The sequence below is a fragment of the Urocampus carinirostris genome, chromosome 12 (assembly GCF_059441175.1).
Source record: "Urocampus carinirostris isolate Australia breed hairy pipefish chromosome 12, RoL_Ucar_1.0, whole genome shotgun sequence".
NCBI classification, from domain to species: domain Eukaryota; kingdom Metazoa; phylum Chordata; class Actinopteri; order Syngnathiformes; family Syngnathidae; genus Urocampus; species Urocampus carinirostris.
The window spans coordinates 17,177,900-17,202,629 of NC_142360.1; the positions used below are offsets into that span (position 1 = coordinate 17,177,900).

The 24,730-nt window shown below is 39.0% G+C and overlaps 1 protein-coding gene across 3 annotated transcripts in view; it reads right to left on the minus strand.

The window, feature by feature from the left end:
* The window catches only part of hmcn1 (hemicentin 1), a 151,337-nt gene that overhangs the window by 85,819 nt on the left and 40,788 nt on the right, over positions 1-24,730 (minus strand). For all 3 annotated transcript variants that reach the window (XM_088349495.1, XM_088349494.1, XM_088349493.1), the window contains exons 7-21: positions 24,341-24,461; positions 23,997-24,260; positions 23,769-23,913; positions 23,491-23,612; positions 19,740-20,009; positions 11,281-11,422; positions 11,081-11,208; positions 10,839-10,952; positions 9,628-9,786; positions 8,944-9,135; positions 8,769-8,864; positions 3,950-4,077; positions 3,725-3,869; positions 1,394-1,506; positions 692-848 (exon numbers count right to left, since the gene is read on the minus strand). In XM_088349495.1, coding sequence (XP_088205621.1) covers positions 692-848; positions 1,394-1,506; positions 3,725-3,869; positions 3,950-4,077; positions 8,769-8,864; positions 8,944-9,135; positions 9,628-9,786; positions 10,839-10,952; positions 11,081-11,208; positions 11,281-11,422; positions 19,740-20,009; positions 23,491-23,612; positions 23,769-23,913; positions 23,997-24,260; positions 24,341-24,461 — 2,296 coding nt within the window. The remainder of the gene's footprint in view (positions 1-691; positions 849-1,393; positions 1,507-3,724; positions 3,870-3,949; positions 4,078-8,768; positions 8,865-8,943; positions 9,136-9,627; positions 9,787-10,838; positions 10,953-11,080; positions 11,209-11,280; positions 11,423-19,739; positions 20,010-23,490; positions 23,613-23,768; positions 23,914-23,996; positions 24,261-24,340; positions 24,462-24,730) is intronic.

A 24,730-nucleotide genomic window follows, 5' to 3' on the forward strand; every position in this document is an offset into this window, starting at 1 on the left:
TGATGAAGGAAAAGCAATCATTTTCTGGGAATTGGGAAAGTACTTCCTGCTTACTACACATTGTGTTAAGTTCTGGTGCGCAAAATGGGTTTGGAATTGAAATATGTGTCCAAACACCACACACCTGTCCCGAATCATCCTGAGCCTTCATAGGGACATTTTGGAACGCACCCGTAACCTTAGTTTTCTACCATCACTATCACCATCCATACCGCCATTACTTTTCCAGTTTATCCTAGTTTTTGAGGTTTGCTTTTTGTTTTCTGATTCAGACAGTTTTGTTGTTGTTTTGACTGTTTGTTTGCTACTTTGTTGATGGTTTTGTGATTGAATACTACTGAGTACCATGCCATGCTTTCTGCTTCCTGCGTTTGGGTCCACTGCTCTAGTTTCTATGTAAGGCCACAATTGTTTCATCGGTGTAATCAATTGCATACAACTGGTTAATAATACTAAAGGCCCTCCTGACCTTTCTATTCAAAAAACCTGTATACCTTACACATTCCCCCCTACTCTTTGCAGAGGAATGGGACTGTTTTCACCTCTTTGTTAATTGCTAGAGAAAAGAGCAAAATCGAGTCACTCCCGTGACACTTGAGTAAAAGAAGCTTTAAAGCTTGAATTTAGAATTGGAACTTTAATTTTGACTGCACTGAATAACACATTTATGACATTTTGATACAAACATTACCGTAGACAGTGAGCTGAACTTTTCTCGAGGTGTGACCAGCAGCATTGGCAGCTGTGCAGAGGAACTCTCCCGTGTCATTTCCAGAGGGTGAGGTAATCAGCAGGCTGTCGTCAGAGTTCAAAAAGGCTGAACCACCCAAGTTTACAAGCTCCCCACCCTACAAAAAAGATCACAAACAGTTGTGTCATGCAACCAAAGGAATAAAATAAAAAAAAATAATTGAATTGTGTCATGCAACCAAAGGAATACACAAATAAAGTTAGAGTGGTTTATGTGTCACTGTGGTTGCTGTTTTGGGATTGGGGTTCACACAGTAGTGGGGGAACGTATCTTTTGTTCCTTCAGTTCACTTCTATTGGATAACAATTTATAGGGACCACACAGACAAGCAAATGTCATTATAACATGGACTGTATAAGCAAGTTCACACAGCTAGTTTAATGGTGCAGCACATGGGAAACAAATAAGTGGCCTCACAAGCGTTTAACCATTAAGGAATATTGAAATACCAGAGTCCAACAGCAGCGTAAAATAACTTCCATGCATGTGACACGAAATAACCTCTGGAATTTTTCAACTGTAGCCTGAAATATTGGACACTCACTGTAGGCAACACAGGAGCTTGTGTTACCCTTCGTGATTCGGCTGAACAAAATTGATTCTGCTAACAAAAAGGGACAATGATGTCATAAGAATAGAGACCTTAGACCAGGTGATCTCAGGTGCAGGTATCCCACTGGCACGACAGGGCAGAGAGATGGGTGTCCCCTCAATAGTGCTGAACACTTGAGGGCCGTGCTGAATGGATGGAATCACTATAAACAAAATTAAAGTAGGTCATTACCATAACTTAATGAGTTATCAGGATGTGTTGCATTTTAGAACCATCTGCAGAATGTCTTTCCTCCTCTACGGACGTTTTACTCGCAAAAGTAATGTGTGTTCCTTTATCCCCACCTGTTTCCAATGTTATAATTCCAATCTGTTTGATTTTTCTGCACTAGCAGACAACATACAAGTATCTATTGACAATTTGAAGCAAATGATAATACATATGAAAATGTATAAATTTTGCTCAAAAGACAAAAGTTACTAGCTTTTACATTTACTTAGGTGATTATCTTTACTTATGGGAAACTGTCTGGCCAACATAGTCTTACACTTCTCACTGTTATGCTCAACTGTCGTACTTATCTCTTATCAAACAGGATTGTCTCACCTGTTAATGTAAAAAAAACAAGAAAAAATAACAACTGATTAGTAAATGCAATAGAAACTTTGCAAAAGTTCTAAAATTACACCACTAAGAACTATGCTTCAATATTTTACGTATATACAGTGGCACTTCTACATACGAGATTAATTTGTTCCCAGAACAAGCTCTTATCTAGAAATTCTTGTATCTGGAACCAAATTTCCCCATCAGAAAAAACTGAAGACCAAGTAATCCGTTCACGGACATCGTATTCTAGAAGATGATGCTCTCAGTGATGGTATTTCCTGTCAGCTTTGTTGCGCATCCACAACAATAGAACTTTTTCCATCTCGTCATGATTGTTGGTTCTCTATTTGGAAAGAATAGTTATGTCCCCTGCCCACTGCCCTGAGATGGCTGGGATGGGCTCCAGCACCCCCGCGACCCTAATGAGGATAAGCGGTACGGATGATGGGATGAGATGAGTTATGCCCTTTTCTCATTATTTCCTGCTGTAGTTCAGACGAAACAATTTAATTCCCTTATCCAGAACTCATGGCCATGGTCATAAAAAACACAAAAAGGAGATGCAATGTGATGAAAAAAAAAACAAAACTAAACACAACACCTGTATGACAGGAATTGCACATGCTAAGTAGGATGAGTCGATGCTGACAGTAAGCCATCCCAAGCACTCGACCTTCTAGTGGTCACGCAATTAAAGTCTCGCAACTTGGATTTCTTTCATATGAGGCATGATTTTTCTTGAAAGTGGATTCGCTTGTGTAAAGGGAAGCAAGAACTAAGGCAGGGTCCTTAAAATAAAAAAAGTAATTTGATGTCAACACCAGGAAGTAATAAACAATGGGCCCCGAAATAAATAACATGTCCCCCAAAAAAAATCAAACCTGACAATATGCAAACCAGAAACAAAGATCAAACCGGAAATTGAAACACAAGGAACAAAGTAAGAAGTCAATAAACAAAAAATATCCAAACAAAACCAAATATGACATGATCCGAACCAGAAACATAGACAAAAATAGAAAAGCAAGGAACAAAGTAACAAACAGTGGACACTAAACTACTAACAAAATATCCAAACAAAAAACAACCAACAAACAAACAAACAAAAAACCTGGCGCAGCAGTGGAAATGCAAATGACCTGACCCGACACCATTTTACTGCCACTTCCATTCTGTCTTCTGCCACCATGTCCAGTTTGTTTCTTGTTTATGGTTTGGACATGTTGCACATTTTTTTAATAATTGGTTTTATTTCATTTGTTGTTCCTAGTTTTTGTTAATAAACACCATCCTTTGTTGAGCAAAACAGCATCCTTTCATCCTTTCAGGTCCACCTCCGCAGCCATGACGGAAAGACATCTCATATCTTGACTTTCTTGTAACTAGAGTAGCTCGTATGTAGAGGGGCCATTGTATTTTATTCATTCTTTTAAATAAAACTGGGATGTCAGTGCATCAGCATTGGTATCAATCTGTTTTTTCCCTGATTTGCTGATGGCCATTTTTAACACAAGTTTTATAAACACAGATATATTTGTTTTGGCTTTTTTTCATTTTCGACCCCACTATCATTGCTTAAGTATGGCTTTGAAAATATTTGCTGAAGAAGAGACTTGACTTTGTAGTCACAGCTCGCAAAGGTTAAAAAAATAGTGACATATTGCATGCTGCATATACTGGCATATAGCCTTGGTTTTCTTTGGGTTCCTCCGTCCATTCAATGTTTAAACCACCTATTCTGTACCCTGTATATCACTGTTTGTTTGAGTGTCTTCTGTACTGCAGCTGTAGTCCTCTCTAAAATATCTTACCATGGACATCGACAGTTGTGGTAAGGTTAGTGGCACCAACAACGCTCTCAGCCAAGCAAGTGTAGTCACCAGCATCATCCAGCTGAACTCGCTCAATGTGCAGACTCCCATCACTCCTTACAGTTATATATTCATCGGATGTCACCTGCAAAAAAATCTGGCTTATAGCGAATGCATAAGAGCAAATGAAATTGGATCTTCATTAGTCATATTTTTAGCACTTACGAGACCGTAGTTATGCAGCCACTGTCTCTTAGGTAGCGGATTGCCAGCCAACAGAACACAGGGTAAAGTCAATTGTTGGTCTTTGATTACATTGATCAGTGCTGGACTTATTGCAATGACAGGCGGCACTGTGGGTGATCATAAAGCATTATGGATTGTTTGTCAAAAGAGAGTTGATCAGCAGTCATGAAAAAGTGAATTAACTTTAGTATATTTTGGGTTTTGGTCTATGGAAAAACACACACGATACAATGTCAATTCGTTGTCTTAATTATACACTTGGACATGATCAAAAATGGTCATTGATTCCTGCATTAATTTGGGCAATTTGATAATTGATGTTCTGTATTAACCACACGCTATAAACACAAATTTGTGGAGTGGTTGTCGAAATAAATAAGCTCATCTTAAACAAAAGTAAAGTATTTTGATGAAGGTGTTGACAAATTCTTGCTGGTATAACTAAATAACGTCAGTTATAAGTTACATATAGGCAAAAACTTTCCTAATCAAAGTCAAACTGCAAGAGTAAACTAGTCACCCCATGATACTTGAACAGCCCAAACATTGTTATCGTTACATCCATGAGAAATTGCAAACGCAATTTAATTTGATCTCCATTTGAGACTCAAAGATAGATAGTCTTATTGTTTCTTGCAAATTTAACATCACAACTGATAGGTTGGTCGTTTTGGTTGTAACATTTCTCAGAATTCACTGTGTGAATATAACTTGTTTTTATATTCCTAAATATAAAAACAATCTTTCACACACACACACATGAAGTAACGTTTCAATAATCAGTCTAATTGCATCTTTTGTACGTTTATCAGTCTTGTACTCTTTTATTTTGAAGTCGCATTTCCGGTGTATTTATTTGTTTCCTGTGTGAAAGAAGTTAACTAGACACACGGGGGCGAGCAGAGGGGCCGGAGCCCTGGCCGGGGCGAGAGGTGGTGGCCGATGGGCCACCGGGAGTGCTAATAAATTTATTTACCTTATTGCTTGTGTTTTTATTTGAATAATTCTGACAACATAGAGTTTATATAAGTTTTAACTTTATCACAACACTTTGTCTAAAAAAAAAAATGTGAACATTTTGCATAAATAGTAGTGACTCCTTATGGAACAATGACATCAATGGACTGTTTCAGTGTTTGCAGCCTAGATATGGGGAAAAATTGGTTCCCTCCTTTTTATGTGATGCCCTCATAAATGAGTGGGAGAACTTTGTATTATTTTGATGAATGTAAACACATTATTTTGAAAATTATTAAACACAATTTATGTTGTTTTATTTATTTATCTAGTTGGTTGATTAACCACTAGAGTCGTAGGGGCATAATTTCCTGTGGTGTTGCTTGGACAAGTACAGCCTGTTGGTACCCTTCCCAAGCCAACATGTGTTTCCACACGGTCTCAAACTGGGAAGCTTTTGCGTGATAGGGGAATGTACTAAACACTGCACTCCAGAATTGTTTTTTTGTATCTACATGGCTGAAAAGAAAATGTACAGTATTGCTGCAGTGTGTTGTCATGGGAGTAGGAACCTTTGTGAGGTATCGGTTTACCTTGTGCTTTTCAGCGTGAGTCACTTCCGCCCGAATAAGATCAGGGAACGGATTCAAGAAGAATGGTTCACAAAGCCCCATTTCAGCCCAAACTTTCTTTATTTTACAGGTTAAATTGGTGTTTAGACTATTGGTTTACACTATAGGTATTGGCATGTGTGTAGTAATATTTCTGGCCGTTTAAATGACGAGAATGAGTTATTTTGAATTTTAAGATTTGAAATACCTTGATAGATTTATGTAAAAAGAGAGTTTACTAAGTAGCCAGTTCATTTAACTTATCTGATACAGAATGTGTCCTTTTATCCACATGTTACTTTGGAGTTGATGGTTGAAAGAGCTTTCGGTTATTTTATTGAACACCTGGAATAGGATAGAAATGCACGAGATGAACAAATGGGAAACTTGACAAAGGGAAATTATTTATTTTGTTTATGGTTACTTTGATTGGATATTTGACTTGTTTATGGAGGATGTTATTTATTAATTATTGTTTATAAAATCAGATAAGTGAATGGTTCACACAGCCTCATTTCGGCACAAACTTCTCTATTTTACCGAAACCCTTTGGGTGAGGCCTAGGCCACTTTAAATCAATGTTGTTGTGTGGTACCATGTGGTGATCTGGGACCTGTAACATTTACAATATAGTTTCATTTCAGCTTTCAGCACTTCAGTTGTCCAACTCTAGAAGTTGTATTTTTTCGGTTGCAACCTTTCAGCTGTTGCTATACTATGTGACAAACAATGAAGTAATTGTTATCATGCTATTTGTTCAAGTAGACAGTGTTTATCTCTAGTTAAAACTGAGATTAAGATAAGATTCAATACCATGATCAAATTTTCCAACATTCCAGTCCTTCTTTTCACACAACGACATTCACCACTTTTATTGCAGATTCAAGCATACTCATATTTATCTATTTGGATATTACAACCGGTCAAAACAACGACAATGGGGTAATCTGTTAAAAAAACAGGATAAAGAAAAAACTCTTTGGTGTGATGTTGCAAATTGTCAATAAATTGCAATGCCCCTTGCTTAGGATGACTTTTTGCATGTAAAGGCATAAATGTAACAATGCTCACCCAAAAAATTCATCCAAATGAAGTGAGTCTGCATGTTTTGACCTTTGGCCAACATGTACATAAGGCCTTAGGGTGTGTTCACAGCAGGCAATAATTAAACGGAAACAGTTGTTAAAAAACTGCTCAGCACTAACAAAGTTGAATGTTTCAATGCTGACAGCAACACAAAAACGATTCTGGCACATACTTTGAAGGTGTTGTATAAATTAACAAAAGCTAATCTGTAAATTTTTCACAGTCCAAAAAATTATCTAAATTCTGGTACACTGTTAAGAACATCCACCTCACAATTCTGAGGCCTCGGGTTGAGATCCAGCTAACGGCCTCATCTGTGAAGAGTTTGCACCTTTTCCCCATTCCTGCGTGGGTTTTGTCTGCCGGGCACTCCAATTTCCTCCCACATTCCAAAACCATGCATGGAAGGTCGATTGGCGGGTACAAATTATCCTTAAGTATGAATGAGTGTGTGAATGGTTGTATGTTCATGTGTCCCCTGCAACTGGCTGGCAACCAGTTCAGGGTGTCCCTTTCCCATTGCCCGAAAAAATGGCCGGGATGGGCTCCAGCGACCATAGTAAAGATAAACGGTTCAGAACATGGATGGATGGAAATCCTGGAGCTCTTTGAGAGTAAAGTAAATTTGACGCAATCGAGATGCATTCTCTTATGATATACCAGTTAATTCGGTAAAGATGATTCTCACCAGAAGGACTCATCCTATTCACAAAAATGACACCTTTTGTATTCTGTGCAGCACTGATCTGAGCAAGTCTCCCTTCTTATGCAAATAGGTGCTCATGAGAATGTCCTTCCCTATCACGCGCAGTTAAGGGCCAGAACGTTAATCTCTATTTGTGCATAAATACAATCAACTTTTCTCATGTGGCAGAATATGAAGACGGTCAGAAACCATTCACCTGACGGTTGCCTCTGTGACAGAATCTTTTTAAGTTTAAATGAAGTAGCTTCCACTGCAACTTTTGTTAAACTGTAGGGCTCAGCTACTGATGCAGCTCCTCAAATGCCTGCTGCTGCATGCTCCGTATGCCCACTGGCAGTGAAACTTAAGGAGCCCCTTTCATGGGCTGTGAGAGCTCTGGAATCCTTGGCGAGAACTTTCTCTTGCAAATAACAATGTCCAAATATCATCTGAACCTTGCGATGTCTGTCTATGTGGACTTGTCGGTGATGTATTTGACTTTGCTTGGGTCTGATTCCAAGCCCTAGGGACTGACAATATGACATAAAAGCTAGGCATGGTTTTACAGCAAATTCACATTTGTCTTCATTAAGTGTCATTCCTCCTGAAGTCTCTCCAACACTTTGCTCAGTTTGTGGTCATGTTGTCAGCGAGGTTTCCACAAATACAAAATTGGCATCTGCATCTTCTCTCCAGTCCTGTCAGCATTTGCAGTAACCTCTTCTAAAAGTGTCCGGGTGCTGACGAAATCCTAAAATATTTGAAAACAGTACCTTCGAAACGGTGTAACTAACATTATTGGGGGAGATTGACTCTGGATTAAAGGGAACCAGCAAGAAGCCAGCTGTTGTGTTGAGTTTTGTATACACAGATGTGCCTAACAGTTTGGTGAGAGTTTCATCGACTGCGGGGAGGACTAGTCTTTAACCACAGACATAATTGTTCAGATGGGTCAGATCCATGCAGATTCTAATTTTTCCATTGGGCTTTGGAACCCCAACAAGCCCTGTGCACCACTCTGTTATCAATGGAAGCTATCTATTCCGTTGACATACAAACCAATGCACATGAGTCTTTTAGCGAGAAGCCTTTCATTTTACGTGTATCATTCATCTTTGTACTACAGGTCCCAGTGTGCTTTGGGGCTTAGAATGATCCAGAATTGGGGAAACTGCATGCTCACATGCAATCTGATTGCAGTGCTCTTATGCGTGTACATGAACACGTTTTCAGAAAATGAAATGACCCAACCTTGGAAAACCGAATATTCACGATCGGACAGAGACTTAAATTGGATTAACTTGCCTTAAGAATCGGAATACTGGAAATATTAAATTTCTAATCCGATTATTGCCTGCGCGTAAATTTACTCAAGGAATGCTTTCCGCGTTTGTCCTTAATGTGTCAAGTTAAACCAAGTTGAACTGTTTGTATGTTTCATTTTAAATTTTGTACTTACCCAGTCCTGACACAGTGATGCTTGCTTTGGTATGAATCTTGCCAAAATGGTTGCAAGCCTCGCAGACATATTCCGCAGCATCATCAACCCACAGGTCTGATGTGCAAAAGAAATAGTCATGTTTAATCCAAATAATGTACTGTAGTTTGCAAACAACTTGTAAAAATCAACTTACTTGTAACATGAAGACCTTCCTTATCTTGGGTAACAATGCCATTTCTTTGATGATTATTGAAAAGAGGCAAACCGTCCAGTCTCCTCCAGGTGAGTTGGGGATCTGGATGACCTTGGGCTTGGCATCGAAGGGTCACAGTGGAACCGAGGTCCGCTGCCACGTCTGATGGCTCTTGGGTGAACTTTGGTGCATCTGCGATGAATTTGAAAAAGACAGCGGTCTTTAAATTTCATGTATGTGTAATAGGTTATGCATGCAAATAAGATGCTTCTTAAGTAGAGTTTACACACTGACTCCTCAAAGATCGACTCAAGTGAGTAATGCGTAGGCTATATGCAGTAACGCCCTTATTCTTAGTGAAAACAAGTCTTTTCAACATTTATCTCTCTATAAAAGCTTATACGAAACAGATTTAAATATAAACCATTCATATTATTAATGACCAGCATGTCAATGGTTTTTGTATAATTTACATGAATGTGTTTAAATTTCTGCCTGTCACACATCCCACAATTTGCTACCCCACCCAACATAAATTATTATGCCTGTCTAAGCACAAATAAAATAAAAACACATTTGTTAAAATGTTTTTGAACTAAGAACAATAATATTTTGTGGTTGAATAATAGTAAATTCAGATTTTTTTTTTTAATTTCTAGAAAACAAAAAGTGAATAATACACACCTCCAACATCAAGAGTAACCTTCCCTGTTGAGATGCCAGCAGTGTTCGAAGCCACACAAGAATATACACCGGCATCATGTAGCTGTGTATTCCTGATGGTCAATGTACCTCCTCCTTCATCAAGGACCACTGAAGACATTGTTTGCAATTGGACATCACCTAGAAAAAATAGGTGTTTGGGTTATTCCTTGCCCTCATTAGGTTTCAGATAAGGGGATGTTGTGATGGTGGTCTCTGCAGCCCTTTTTGTGGTTAATGGCAATACAAATAAATATAACTTGAAATTCCTCAACTTCATTCCTGTTACAGTTATTGTCGAATGATAGAATATCTAACACTGGTGACATGCAGGCACTCCAAGGGGTATATGACTATATACTATAAATCGAAAATGAAATACAAATAAAAAGTAAGTAAGTAATGAATTATGTCTGTCAGGATCCTGCGATCAAGGACCCATTTCTGTTTTCTCTCTCTATTTTTCTTACGCTCTTTATTGCTTGCCCTTCCATTATTCGGTCACTTCCTTCTAGCTTTCTATTTTCCCCCCAGAGCTGTTGTCACTTATCCCGATTTCCCCACAGATTTCTCTCCTAACAGGACTCTCCTTTGTTGCTATTTAAACATTCTGTCACCTTGGCTCTGTGCTAGTTCATTGTCTTATTTGTCACATCCTAAGCACTCTCGTCTCACCTCTTTGATTATTCAGTGTACGAAACCCTAGCTTGACCTTATGGATCAAAAGAAACTCGGGGACTGTTGCTTCGCTGCCTGACTTTCCTTGAACCGAACTCTGCCCGATTAAAGGACCACTGATAACCAGTGTTTCTGCATTATGCTTCTGCACTATCCCGAGGGGGTCACCGTCAATGTCATTATTTGAGGACGCTTGAGAATAAAATAAACTTATATTCTCAAGTGTACACTTGAAAAACAATTTGGTCGAAAGTAACCCCACTTGGATCATAATAGAGTCATTTTACATCATGGAATCGGGTATTATCATTTGTTTTCTCTACACAAGAAAAATGAAAGTTTTAGACACCAAGCAGGGAATAGATCTTTTTTTTTCTTTTGATATTTTTTAAAAAGTTTTTAGTGGTTAGGGGTACCTGGCTGAAAAAATATTTATTCGTGAGTTAATCTAAAAAAAAAGTTGAGAGCCCCCAAAATGCTGTCAAAAATAAATTTCTCATTCTTTTTGTTGTTACCTTTGTACCAACTGAGCTTTGGTTGAGGAATTCCAGATGCATAACAGGCCATCACAGTGGTTTCTCCAATACCACTTAGAATCTCCTCATAGGCTACCGTCACCACAGGAGATTCTACGGACAAAATAGTTAAGAAGACGTTGGACAAAATCCGGGTTTAGTTCATGCATCTATTGTAAAAAAATATCTTGTGCGTGTGTGTGTGATTGAGTATTCAGGAAATATCTGAGTGCATCAGTCACCAATGTAAACAAGGATGGAAACCATGGAGTCAGTCCCTGCTTGGTTACTGGCCAAGCAGCCATAAACACCTTCATCCATTTTCTTCATGTTTCTTATTGATAGTGAGCCATCTGCTGTCATTCGGTGTCTGAAGAACATTTTTTTTTTCAGCTTCAAAAACAGCAAATAAAAATATGAAAGATTTTAAAATAACAATGACCTGCTTGACGCCACGATAAACATGCCATTGTGTGTCCAGGAAAGGATGGGTGACGGGTAGCCACTAGAAGAGCATCTGATCCTCACTTCTTGTCCTGTTGTGAACGTCTGGTTCCGAGGCGCCACTGAGACACTAGGCAACTCTAAAAAGGAAATTAAATTCAAGATTAATATATTGATGTCTGCTGATTCAAACTCAAGAGTTGCTCCAAAAAGCATGCTTCCACAAGTTCCTCATGTTCGGAGATGAGCCAAATGATTCATGATGTGTCCCTCATCCCTTTAAGAGTGTTTTCTATTAAAACTGCCAAATGCAGTCACTGAACATTTGTAGAAAGTTCAGTGTAGGAACCTGTGCAGACCCAGTACCATACAAAGATGAGAAGATGATTCATTGCTTTTGTGTGGTGCGACATGAACCTGTACACAGCAGACTGTGGCATGTGCGCAAAGATCATTTGTAAGGGCTCTTTTTGGAATGGGCTGCAGTACACACGTGACACATGTGGATAAGTGGATAGAAAATGAATGAATGAATGAACGAATAATGGAAGGAATGAATGATTTTTTTTTTTTTTAATTTATGTTTTTCGGTCTCCTCATTACATACTCATCTCTATCTACTGGGCATTGTCATGTGAAAAAACTCAATTCAACGTAGATACAGCTTTTTCACATGACAGCGATGTGCGGTACTTTATGTAAACTGACCGCCTTGCAGTTATCTTTGGTGTCTATCCTGAATAGCATTGAGGTGGTAAATGTAGGAATATTGATAGGAACCAATAGGCAAAACTCGTGTGCCTGCTTTAGCAGTTGACCAAGTTCATTAAAGGTAATGCCCATTCCGAAAGACATACTTTGGTGCCGATGTCAACCAGGAGGTGGAGCTCTTACGCCAGAATCCAACAGTCCGTATAGTGGCCATGTCTATCAAAGCAGATATAACTGAAAGTGGAATACTGTGTATAATGTGCCAAGAAGGAACCCGGAATCTCGGAACCACCAATGACAACATCGTTACAACGGGTCGAAGCTGATCTGTTACAGTGGAAATAAACTTGGCAACTGGTTGTAGTGGACTACTTATTTGCACTACATAGAAGTATCTAACCTCACTTTTACTACATCAGCCATCAAAATTGAGATGGCCAAGGCTATCTTCGCATGTCACTGTGTTGCAGAAGTCCTGGTCACAGATGTTGGTCCTCAGGTTGCATCATTGGAGTTTGCAAATTTTGCAGCAGAGTATGACATCAAACACGTGACTAGTAGCCCCCGCTATACTCAGAGAAATTCAAAAGCTGTAAGAGCTGTCAAATCTCTCCCAATGAAGGAAGAAGATCCACTCATGGCCATCACGGCTTACTGTGCCCCAAATTTGGCACGAGGTGCTTCTCCTGCACAGCTCCTAATGGGTCGAAACATCAGAACACCCCTGCCCGTAAGTCAAGAGAACTTGGAACAGAGGTGGCCCGACCTACAAGCTTTCAAAAAAGATCAACAAATAAAGGAGACGCAAGCATCCTGTTTCAACAAAAGACACCTCAATCAGTAAAGAGAAGAGTTTTCACCAGGACAGAGACTGGGTGAAGAACACAGCACAACCTGGAGTCTTCACAGGCCCAGATACCAAGGTCCTACAACATCAAGATGCCCTCAAGGAGTCTTAGGGAAAACAGATTCCACATCAGGGGCATTCCAGAGACTCCTACTTTGATTCAATCAAAAGGCATGATCAGAAGACGAATGAGAATGGACCTGTGTCCCATGTGTCCTATTTAAAAAGCCGTTATTGACGTTATTGATTATGTTGTTGACTAAGGACATAAAATGTGAAGGCCATTACTAAGGACAGTATGTTGTGAGATGCCAATACGTTTGGACATGTGATTAAAGCAGCATGAAAACTTTATCCTCTTCTAGCTCTCTTCAAATAGACAATGTGTAGGACATTGTTACAGTAAGCATAATCAATCCATTTTTGTACTGCCTTATTGTCATGGAAGTTTAAAAAATCCATCTCATCCCAAGTTATGAGTTAATTACAGTGTAGTACGTAATTACATTCATGATGAAACCGCGAGAAAGGTCAAATTTGTGGGTACCTATGCTAGCTAGCAGCTCATCATGGCACTGCAAGCGAATGAGCAGCATCAAATAAATAATTTTGTATATCCTTGGGGTGTCTCATAAAAACAAAAGCAGTCTTTATTAGCCACTTGACTATTAAAGTTCCATTAACTTCTCAATAGCATTTAAAGGGGTGTTGTGTTTCATAATAGAGCAGGGGTCTCCGACGTGGTGCCTGTGGGCACTAGGTAGCCCCCTAAAAGCACTTGAGTACACCTGGTTCTCAAAATAACTCACAAATGATGCGTCATAGTGTTTTTCCAGGAAATTTGTTTCTAACTGGCATGAAAAATCATTGACATGACCAGTGTCTATAAAAAAACAGTTTTAGTGGTTCACTGTGCTTATTTTAACCATACTTCGAATGATTACAACCTGATAAAAACATAATTATACTGTAACAACATAGTAGTATCAAAAGTTTCTATTTTAGGTTCAAACTGGCAGCCCTTTGCGCTAAGAATGGGGAGTATTCTTTTGATTTTCAGGGTTAATCAGTTCCATATCCAACGGTATAAATAAATTTGAATAATAAATACATTTAAAAAATTTGTTTGGACCATGGCCAACCCAACTTCTGTTTATTGTGTTCAGTCACCCTGACCCGAGTGACATGGCCGCTTTATTGTGTCCCGTTTTATCTGGGGCGGCAGTAGCTCAGGAGGTAGAGCGATCGTTTTAGGATTAAGGGATCCCAGTTCGAATCCCGGCTTGTCCGTGTTACATGCCGAAGTGTCCTTGGGTAAGACACTGAACCCCCAATAAGCAGGTTAGCGCCTTACATGGCTGCACAGATCACATCCGCTATTGGGAAATGTGAAGCACAATGTAAAGCGCTTTGGGAAGTCATTGACTTGAAAAGCGCTATATAAATGCAGATCATTTCATTTCAGATTTCAGATCTGGAGGGACGAAAGCATGACCAACTTGGGTGCCGATGTTGGTGTATTTTTTTTGCTGCTTTTTGCCTATTTAAATTTTCTTTGTTTTTGTCTTGCTGTCGTTCACCCGCTCGAGGGATATGACCAGGGTAGATAGATAGATTACTGACGTATTTGAGCGTGTCTAAGATATGCATCTACTTCTAATGTTAGCGTACCCTGTTCTTAATTTTATTTTGATTTTAAATTGTTATTAAAAATGACACATTTGTTTATGGTATTGTTTTTTATCAAATTCACTTCCCCACCCGAAATGCAACTTTTACTTAAGGTGCGACTTATGTACGTTTTTCACTTTTAATTATGAATTTTTGGGCTGGTGCCATTTATACTCCGGAGAGACTTAGAGTCCGGAAAATATAGTACCTCGTTTGCTGTATCTGCCTGTCGTACATCTCAAAACAAGTAAAACTGTGTAGCATGAATCGGGCTCAAGGTAGTAATCTTCGAATTTTGGGTTCGTGCTAGGTGGCTATGGTCTAAAAATAGCATTTGTTTGGAGTGCTATTGTGAACACCTCATTATTTAACTGCGACCACACTTTCAATGTCACTGATTATGTCTCAGTGCAGGTATGTGAAAAAAGGCACATGGCAACACCTAAAGTTTGTTTAAGTAAGATTTGTTTGTGTAAGTTTTGTCAACTTAATTTGACGCTACTATCACATCAACTTAATGGTTGTGGGTCATCAGAGCTGACCCTCTTCAAAGTAAGGCAAATGACTAGGAAAGCAAAGACAAGGGTTTAATTACAATACCCCCTAGGGTTGGCGGACAGCTGTTGGTGTGAGGTTCTGCGAGACACGAAAGAGAGTAAAAATCTTTGACAGAAAATGCAAGAAAGGAGAACGCATAATTATTCGAAAATCAACAGAGATTTAAAGGTAAAAAGAATAATAATCGAAGCCTGGCATTAACAATTGGAATATGTTTTGTAACTCCTTAAGTCCTGTGAATTTATGACGTTTGAAACTTGAGGCTGTCGGAACTATGTTAACGTAGTTAACAAGAATTCCATACAGTTTAGCTTCATTTGAATCAAAATTTGTATGCTTCGGGTCCACACAAAGATAATCAGTCTTCCACTATGAAAAACAAGAAAGTATTTGGTGGGGAAAGGCTTAAATTTAGACAACTTCCAAGTTATAACAGGCATGACAAACTGAATCCTAAAAGGGTCAGAACTCTGTTTTAGAGTTTTCCCTTTAGACTCACACTTCATTCATTATCAAGGTGTTCTGAGACCAGTGTAACAGTCTTGATGTGATTCCCCAGTGTTTTACGAGTTTCAACAACATGCAGAGCGCAGGCCCTTGACCACTTATCGCAGTTTCAAACAAAATATTCTAGTTGATTTTGTGACAGTTGTAAGATAGGTGAGCCAACACCAGATATATATATAAATATATATATATATATATATATATATATATATATATATATATATATATATATATATATATATATATATATATATATATATATATATATATACACTGTATATATATATATATGCTCTATTGCGTATATATATATATATATACACCAGAGCCATATCCCCCTAGCGGGAGGTGGCTCGACCCAAGAACACATTCCTGACTCTTTCTGGGAGATTGATACAGAGGAGGGGATTCCCAGCCCCCTCGCTCAACCCAACTGATGTGTTGGGAGTCATTAGGTGACCAAACCCCCCAATTCCAACCCCTAATGCCGAGCGCCGAGCAGGGAGGCAATGAGTACCAATGTTGTAAATCTTAGTATGACTCGGCCGAGACTTGAACCAGCAACCTCCCAGTCTCGGAGAGGACGCCCTACCCCCAAGGCTACCAAGCTGTTATAGTCACGAAAAATTGGATATATGAGATGTCTTTTAAACCAAAATCTTGCCTGACATACGTGAGATAATCCAATTTATGAGGATTTCCAGACGCTTCCACTAGTGGGCTAATAAATTGATTCTGGTTTTAATATTGGACACCTGCCAAGGAGATTGCCTAGGATGTCCGTTTGCTAATTTGACTACTATACTTCACAGTTACTCGTTATTTAGATTGTTATGCACTTTTTACATTATTATCAGAATGTTGCTGTTCTTTGATTTCCACACCATTTAGGGCCTATCTGGTTTTTGTAACCCGGGACATTTAATAAATAAAAAGGGCTCGCTGGAGGACCTCTTGGAATAGGTTCAAATTTCTTATCTGTGGGTTAGGTCTGGTCTTGTTCTCCTTGCAAGGTCAAAAACAATTAATGTCTTCTCTCCTTATTTTGAGTGCCTAATGAACAATTAACTCATCAAAGGCCAACTGCTCAAGACCGCATACCACCAGCCACAGGCCTTTTTAATGACACTTGCCTTACGATTTTCCAAATCTTCTTGTACAGGTTTTTATTCAAAAGACAGTAAGTAAAAGTGAAACATAAAAGCTGAAACAGTAAAAAGGCAAAGAAAAGAGAGAAAAAAAAAAGAAAATAGTATGAGTGCAGTCAAAAAAGTAAAAGTTCATTAAAAGTTTCAATAACTAATTTTAGTGTACAGTAAATGCTTAGGTTTCAACAGTCTCTCATGGTCCGTCAATCCTCCTGTACTTCTCTCCCTCATTCTTCCACCACCACGTAAACACAACCATTACAGTAGAAACCGCCAACTTACTCCATAGCAGCGGTAGGCAACCCAAAATGTTAAAAGAACTATATTGGACCAAAAAAAAACACAGAACGAGTTTGTCAGTAGCCGCAAAGAAAAATCAAAATCCTTTTATGAGTGTTACAAGAAATGAAAATATATATAGCCTACTATCAAAATGAATAAGTTGGATGCAGCGCATCCTCTGGATAATGATGCGCAACGTGAATACAAACGCTGACCCACTTACGAATGAATTGAATTTGTTTGTAAGTTGCTTCAGTGCTATATTGCGTATGGAATGTATGTTTAAGGTTTATATTAGTATGTTTAAGGCTTGCATCAGTAACCTGGATTGTTTTGAAACTGAAAAATTAAGGTTTAATAAAATAATATGCTCTATAACCCTACAAAGCAGGCTGAATGATAAAGCATAGTACTGAAAAACAAAGCTACACATTAGGGGTTGACATTCTGTGGTTTGTGAAGCCCTTTGAGACTACTTGACTTAATGGTGTCACAAATAAACATGACTTGACTGGACTATAAAGATAAATAAAGTTAAGTTTAACTTACTCTTGGAAGAGTTAGGCTACTTCCTCCTCCGTGGTAAAAAGTGGATGGACAAAAAGCGATCCAACCAATTTTCTCAACCGCATCAGGCTTTTTTATTCCACTTTCATATCAAAATAAATGACTCGCCTCTTTACACTTCACACTTCACACCAACCATATTGACTGGATGCACGAGATATTAAACATTAAAAACGTCAAAGTTCTTAGCGTGCTAGAGATACAGTGCTGTGTGTTTACACAGGAACTACGAAGAAGAAGCCGGATTTCTTCTTCAGGGTGGATGCCTGGTGACCTCTCACAGTGCCACACGGCGGAAAGAAGCACTACAGTAACGTCCTCTACTTGGATAAAGGTGCACACAATACAAAATCTTACTTACAGCAATGTCAGGATATTTTTCGAAGAAAAATGTTCGTATGTACCGTTTTGCGTAAATCGAATGGTCGTAAGTATGGGAGCGTCAGATACCGCCTGAAATTTAACATGATTACAATATTAAAGAATTACAGTATGTTTCATTGTCTTGACAAAATTTAAACAATGCAATTAAAAAACTCATCCCATCACACGACTCATGACAGGCAATTGAGTATTCTGGCGCTGAATGTTATTGATTTGCTGTTCAGTTTTAACTGCCCTTCACTCTATTGGTGGAGAGAGGCATGCCTTTAATTTTTGTATTGTTTTACTTCTGTTTTTGAAGTCTGCAAATAGGTGTTATGATATCTTAATGAATGACTCCATCATGTAGTCACTATCTTTTAACGGTTTTCCCCGCTTTATTAGCTTCTGGGTTGTAACAAATGTTGCGGCAGTCTTGTAGTTAGGAGATGCAATCCACTTCTTAAATCTATCTTTGGACTCATCTAATTTTTCCAAAATTGATACAATCACACTTTTTGTCTCACTTCCAAGTGGGTACTTTGCCGCAAATAGAGCACACTTTCCCTGATAAGTTCTTTACACATTACTCTTTTTGTTATGTTATAACTTCTCTCTACAGAGAAAACCATCGGGAAACCCAACCGCATTGGCAATGTTGGCAATGATTGCAAATCATTCTGTCCAAGAAATGTTGAATCATCTGTCCTCTGTTCTCCTCAAATGTTGTTAATATTGTCTTATTTATCTAATTACTGTATTTTTATGTTCAATTACTGTATGTCACAAAAGTGAGTACACCCTCACATTTCTGCAGAGATTTCATCAAAATGTTTAACTGACCACCAACATTAAAGAAACATTGTTTTGACACAATGAAAGGTAGTCTGTGTAGCATTGTAAATTTATTTTTCCCCTCAAAAAACTCAAAATATAGCCATTAGTAGCTAAACCCCTGGTAACCAAAGAAAGTATAGCCTTAAGTAAATATTCCTGAAGTTCAATATTTTGTGTGACCACCATAATTCTGTAGAACCACTTTTATCCTCCTGGCCATGGATTTCACCAGAGCTTCACAAATTGCCACTGGAATGCTCTTCGACTCCTCCTTGACAATATAACTGAGCTGGGGGATATTCAAGAACTTGTGCTTCTCCACCCTCCACTTGAGAGTACCCCATAGATGTTCTTTTACGATTAGATCTGGAGACATGCTTGGCCAGTCAACCTCCTTTACCCTTAGCTGTGGTCATTTTAGAAGTGTTATTGGAGTAATTATCAGGCTGAAACATTTCCCTGCGACCCAGTTTCTGGAGGGAGGGGATCATTCTCTGCTCCAGTACTCCACAGTAAAACCTTGAGTTTGTGCAACTCCTCAATATCAGTTGCAGTCATGCAGCTCCAAACCATGACACTCCCAACAGCATGCATCAAAGCTCCCCCGACATGACCCCCCCAAGCCCCCCAAAAATAAATCTTTGACTCATCAGTTTCTTCAGGGATGTTCCATTAAACATTAAAATGAAATCTCTGCAGAAATGTGACAGTGTCCTCACTTTTGTGACATATTGTACTATTTTAATGTGTTTCAATTGGTTAGAAAGATGCTCTTTGTAAGTACTGGTATTTAGGGTTAACTTGGATGAATTTGGTAGGCCATGTGTGGATTATTTGGATACTTTATGGGTAAAATTTGCTCGAGATACGCAAAATTCTACAAGCCCGATCCTGAAACGGATGTATCCTGTATGTAGAGGGCCACTGTACGAACACAATGTCATATAATTGACATAGATTCCTTACCCTGCACAATGAGGGTGACTCGCTCTGCTGTCATCCCACCTTCGTTTACTGCAATGCACTCGTACCAGCCTGAGTGCTCTGGAGTTACAGAAGATATTTGTAGGGAAAGGTTTTTCAGGACGTGAACTCGATGGTCCAGACGGGCGTCAAGACCCTCTTTAATCCATGTCAAGTTAAAGCTGACTGTGCTGACAACATGGCAGGTGAGGACAGCACTGGATCCAGGCTGCGCTGTTACATTGCCTTGAACTGTAATCGAGGGAGGTGGCTCTGCATAAGGAGGACATGATACTAGGAGTTCATATTATGGGAAAAAAATCATAGGAGTTTCTATTATAGGGATAAATAAGGAGGAACTAATGCTGAATCACATGAAATCACAATGGAATACACTGATTGATTTACAAATAAAACAAATGTGAAAATGTTCAATGGTCGTGACTTTATTTACAAGCCACTGAGGAAAAAAGGTTTGGAAAATGGACAGATGGATGTATGTTTTTGAAAATGAACTGTTTTCCTGACAGTATCCTTGGCGTGCTTTGAGGAGTTCCTGCGCAGTTTAGAAAATCACGATGTTTGTAAATTAATGTTTGTACTAAAAAAAGACATTTAGTGGCTGTGCTGGGACCTTTATGTCAAATCCTGTTCTTTTGAACGTAATTTAAAATGTTTAAATAATAAAAATCCTGTACTAAAAAAATGTTTTTTCAATTATTTCTACGATTTAAAGTGTGGTTTTAATTTTTTCTCATATTTTCTGTTAGCTAGTTCTACCTTCTGAAATTCCAAAAAGGGTTTATTTTCATTCAAAAAACAACAAACAATCTCATTTTCTATTGACATGATGAACTGAAAGAGTTCATTTTTTTTCATTGCGGTTTTGGTCATTTTTTGTTATGTTTAAGTTGGGTTCTTTTGTCATTTTTCGGTTAATTTTTGTTTTCGGGTTCGTTTTTTCGGTCGTAAATTGATTCATCGCGTTTTGGGTCACATTTCACTCGTAATTCTATTGAGTAATATGTACTTTTTTACGACTTTTCAGTAACCCTGAATAAAGAACTCCTGTCTTTGTGCTTTTTCTCACTTTTCACTAGCTTTTGTACTTTTTCCATACTTTTCATTACTTTTTCAGTTATTTTTCACACATTTTAATGCATTGTTACAGGGTTTCTTCTGCACTTTGTGTTTTTGGTCATTTTCCGGGCGTTTTTCGATCGTTTCGGTCATTTATCAAGTGTTTTTTAGGTTGATGTTTTTTTGTGATCATTTTTATTGGTTGTTTTAGGGGTTGTTTTTTAGCAGAAAAGAGTACGCAAGAGAAACCATGTTGAGAAAAGTTCGTGTTCACTGTTCATGTTTAAAAAGTTAAAAATTAAAGAACTGTTAAGAGCAATATGTGATTTCTTCCTGTATTATTATTTCACGGTAGTAGTTGATGGGCATTATTTTTTGAAATTGTTACGGATTGATTGATTTCCTTAATTTTTAATATGATTGTTTTTTCATCTTATTTTGTGTCAAAAAATAAAGATATCTGAAAACATTTTAAAGTTTTTACCAGAGCTATTCTTGTGAAAAACTAGATGCAGCCCTGCCTCACCTAGACTCTGTTCCCAGCGGCACCCTGGTAAATATAGTTTTAGACCCCTGATTTAGAGGGTGTAGTTGGTTATTTGGGCCCGGTCACACAGCCGTTTGCGTCTGTATCGAGGCTGAATCACGGCCAGAAATTTCTGCCTGTGAAGCGGACGCTATTGGACGCTTTGAGATCGCCATACAGACGAGATACAGCAGTGCTTTAAACGCGGTCGGAAATTCACACGCGGTTGGCAGCGCGAAAAAGTTTTGCGCTGCTCAAAACTTTAGGGCCCGGTCACACAGCCTTTCACGGGCCTATCGAGGCTGAATCACGGCCATAAATTTCTGCCCGTGAAGCAGACGCTCTTGGACGCTTTGAGATCGCCATATAGACGAGATACAGCAGTGCTTTACTCGCGGTCGGAAATTCACACGCGGTTGGACGCGCGAAAAAGTTTTGCGCTGCTCAAAACTTTAGACAATGTGTTAACCGCGGGCGGCACACGTGGTACACACGAGGTAATGACGCGGAAATGACGCGGAACGACGTGCTATGGCCGCGGCCAGGGCGTGGTTACACGTGCGTAGGACGCGAAATTTCAGCGGGTAATCGTGGGTGGAGTACGGTCATAGCATGTTCTGCGCCTGTATCGCGGTGTTATTACGTGAAATTGGCGTGTTACGCGTGTGACGGTCAAACGCCTTTCTCCGCGTATATACAGCGCGATTTGCCGAGCACACGTTAGTTGTGCTCGAGACGTCAAGGGGTGAATGGATCCCCGTCACCGTAGTGACCTCGTCTTAATCCATTTTTATTTCTTGACATTTATTTTCATTTCATAACCAAAAAATAAAATAAAAATGAAAAACTATTACAATAATATATTGGCTTCTTCGGTGCCATAGCTTGAAATCTTGATTTTCACGGGACTGTGTCTTGAGTGGTTATGATTTCTACAGCCCGGTGTTATGCCGAGAAATGCATCCCTGCCGAGATTTGCATCGCCTCGCTACTACAACCACTTTTACCTTGTTTTATCTCACGTTTATATCACTTTTAGGGAATGTAATGGCGAACATATAACCAAATCCACTTAGTCTTGCATTTGTTGGGAATGTAATACAACTTAAACCATTCCGTCTTTGTATTTGTTGTGAACATAATCGAACGGTAATGAACACCGTATATAAATCACTTTTGAGAACTGTTATGCACTCTACCGTAAAGCTTATTATGCAGAAATAAGCTTTATGGTAGAGTGCATAACAGTTTCAATATGAGCGATTTGAATAGAAAAAGGCAAAATAAATATGTTGCCTGCTCAAAAGTGATTTGTATACGGCGTGCATTACCGTTCGATTACATTCACAACAAATACAAAGACGGAATGGTTTAAGTTGTATTACATTCCCAACAAATGCAAGACGAAGTGGTTTTGGTTATATGTTCGCCATTAAATTCCCTAAAAGTTATATAAAAGTTAGATAAAACGAGGTAAAACTGGTTGTAGTAGCGAGGGGATGCAAATCTCGGCAAGGATGCATTTCTCTGCATTATGCCGGCTGGGCAGCTTTTATACCCGTGGTCCACACGAGAAAATGACGCGGAAATGACGCGATGAGGAAGCGGAACAGTCGCCGGCGTCTGTTTTGCGGGCATACCACCGATCAACAGCGGGTTGGCCAATTTTGGGCATTTTCCATCGCGGGCAACCACGGGCAAAAAAAACCCGCAAAATTTTACCCGCGATACAGACGCAAACGGCTGTGTGACCGGGCCCTTTATAGGAATGGGTGAGTACTGTTATTGGTGCTCGTATGAGCCTTATTTTTTGGTATCGTACCCGTGAAAGAGGGTGAGACAACAGCTCTTTAGAGGCTCCTTGTTAAACAGGAAATTAATCTCATATTGTTATTATCTCACATAGTTATGTGAAAAAAATATAGTTTACTTTTAAATTCTGATTCATTTTTGTCAGAACAGGAAAATTATTCTGTGTATAGTGGTGTCAGAATTAGATATCAGTATCAATGACAATTAAAGCATTTGATTTCAGTATTGGTATTGGTCAGGAATAAAAGGGACATTCTGCATCCCTTTTTGTGTGAATTGTTTTTCGGAAATGAGCGTTTATAATAGTGAGTCATTTGTGAGCCAACATGTGCTTACCTGACACATCCAAGAAGGTGCGAGATCGTCCTGTCCCAGCACCGTTGACAGCAATGCATTCGTAATAGCCTTCATCCTTTGAGGTTACCACTTCAATTTCCCAAGATGCCGTGCCAGACTCCCTAGAATTGAACACGTCTGAGACTTAGGATCTCCAAAGAAACAGTACAATATATTCAATTATGTTTTAAGCTGATCTGAATGATAATTTTCTCGCGCCAATCTACTTAGTTTGCCTTCAGTGGCCTAAGAATATTTCATATTATCAAACTGCTAACTTGAAAAGTTGATCCACCCCGAGCCGTCTTCCATCACTGCTAAAGCGTAGAGTGAAGGGAATCAGGCTTTCCACTTGACATTTAACAGACCCTTTTTGGAGATAATATCCATGGGTAGTAGCTGGCATCAGCACTTTAGGGGCATCTAGCAAAAGACACATCAGGAAGGAAAATCATATTTTCATTTAAAATATATAAAGTCATGTATGTCTCGCCTGTATCACAAACCTGGTATAATACTTGAGAAGGACACACTAGAGACTCTCTGGAAAACGAAACCATCGCGGTCATATCCTGTCACCCTCAGAAAGAACGCTTCACTGGGTGGAATAAACTCAGTGACGTTCCAGAGACTGTATGGTTGACGTTCACGGTAATAGTTGATGGGCAAAGTTTTAAGAACTTTGCCTGTTATAGCCAAGAGCTCAAGTCTATCAGGTCGAGCAGGTGGAGAAAGCCCAGTTGTGTTCAGCAGGATGTGGGTGGCAACACCTAGAAAATGCATACATTTTTTTGATAAACTTGTGAGATGTGAACGTCAAATGTAAAAAAAATAGATGAAAGCCACTAACCTTCAACTGGGCGACTTAGAGTCTTCTTAAAATCCATGGTGGGCTTTTGGGAGAACCCAGCTCGGAAGTCTATGCTGCTGAGACCGGAGATACGAACTGAATGTCTTCCTTCACTAGAAGTCTAAAATGAAAGGAGACATTGTGTCAAGACCAATAGCAATAATAATTTGGAGATACACAAAATAGCTGAGGTTTTCAGCCTGTATCAGGCTTTCTCTTTGGCTCAAGATTCTTTCAAACAGTAATAGAAATGAATAGAAAACCATTGGTGGTTTTAGGCTTCTTTCTAGCAGTGACATGATTATTGATTCAGGGAACCTGCGGCTGCCCCGTTGGCGCCAGCAGCCACGGGACCTGATTGGCTGTTGGACTCTTTTTAAACTCCTGTCT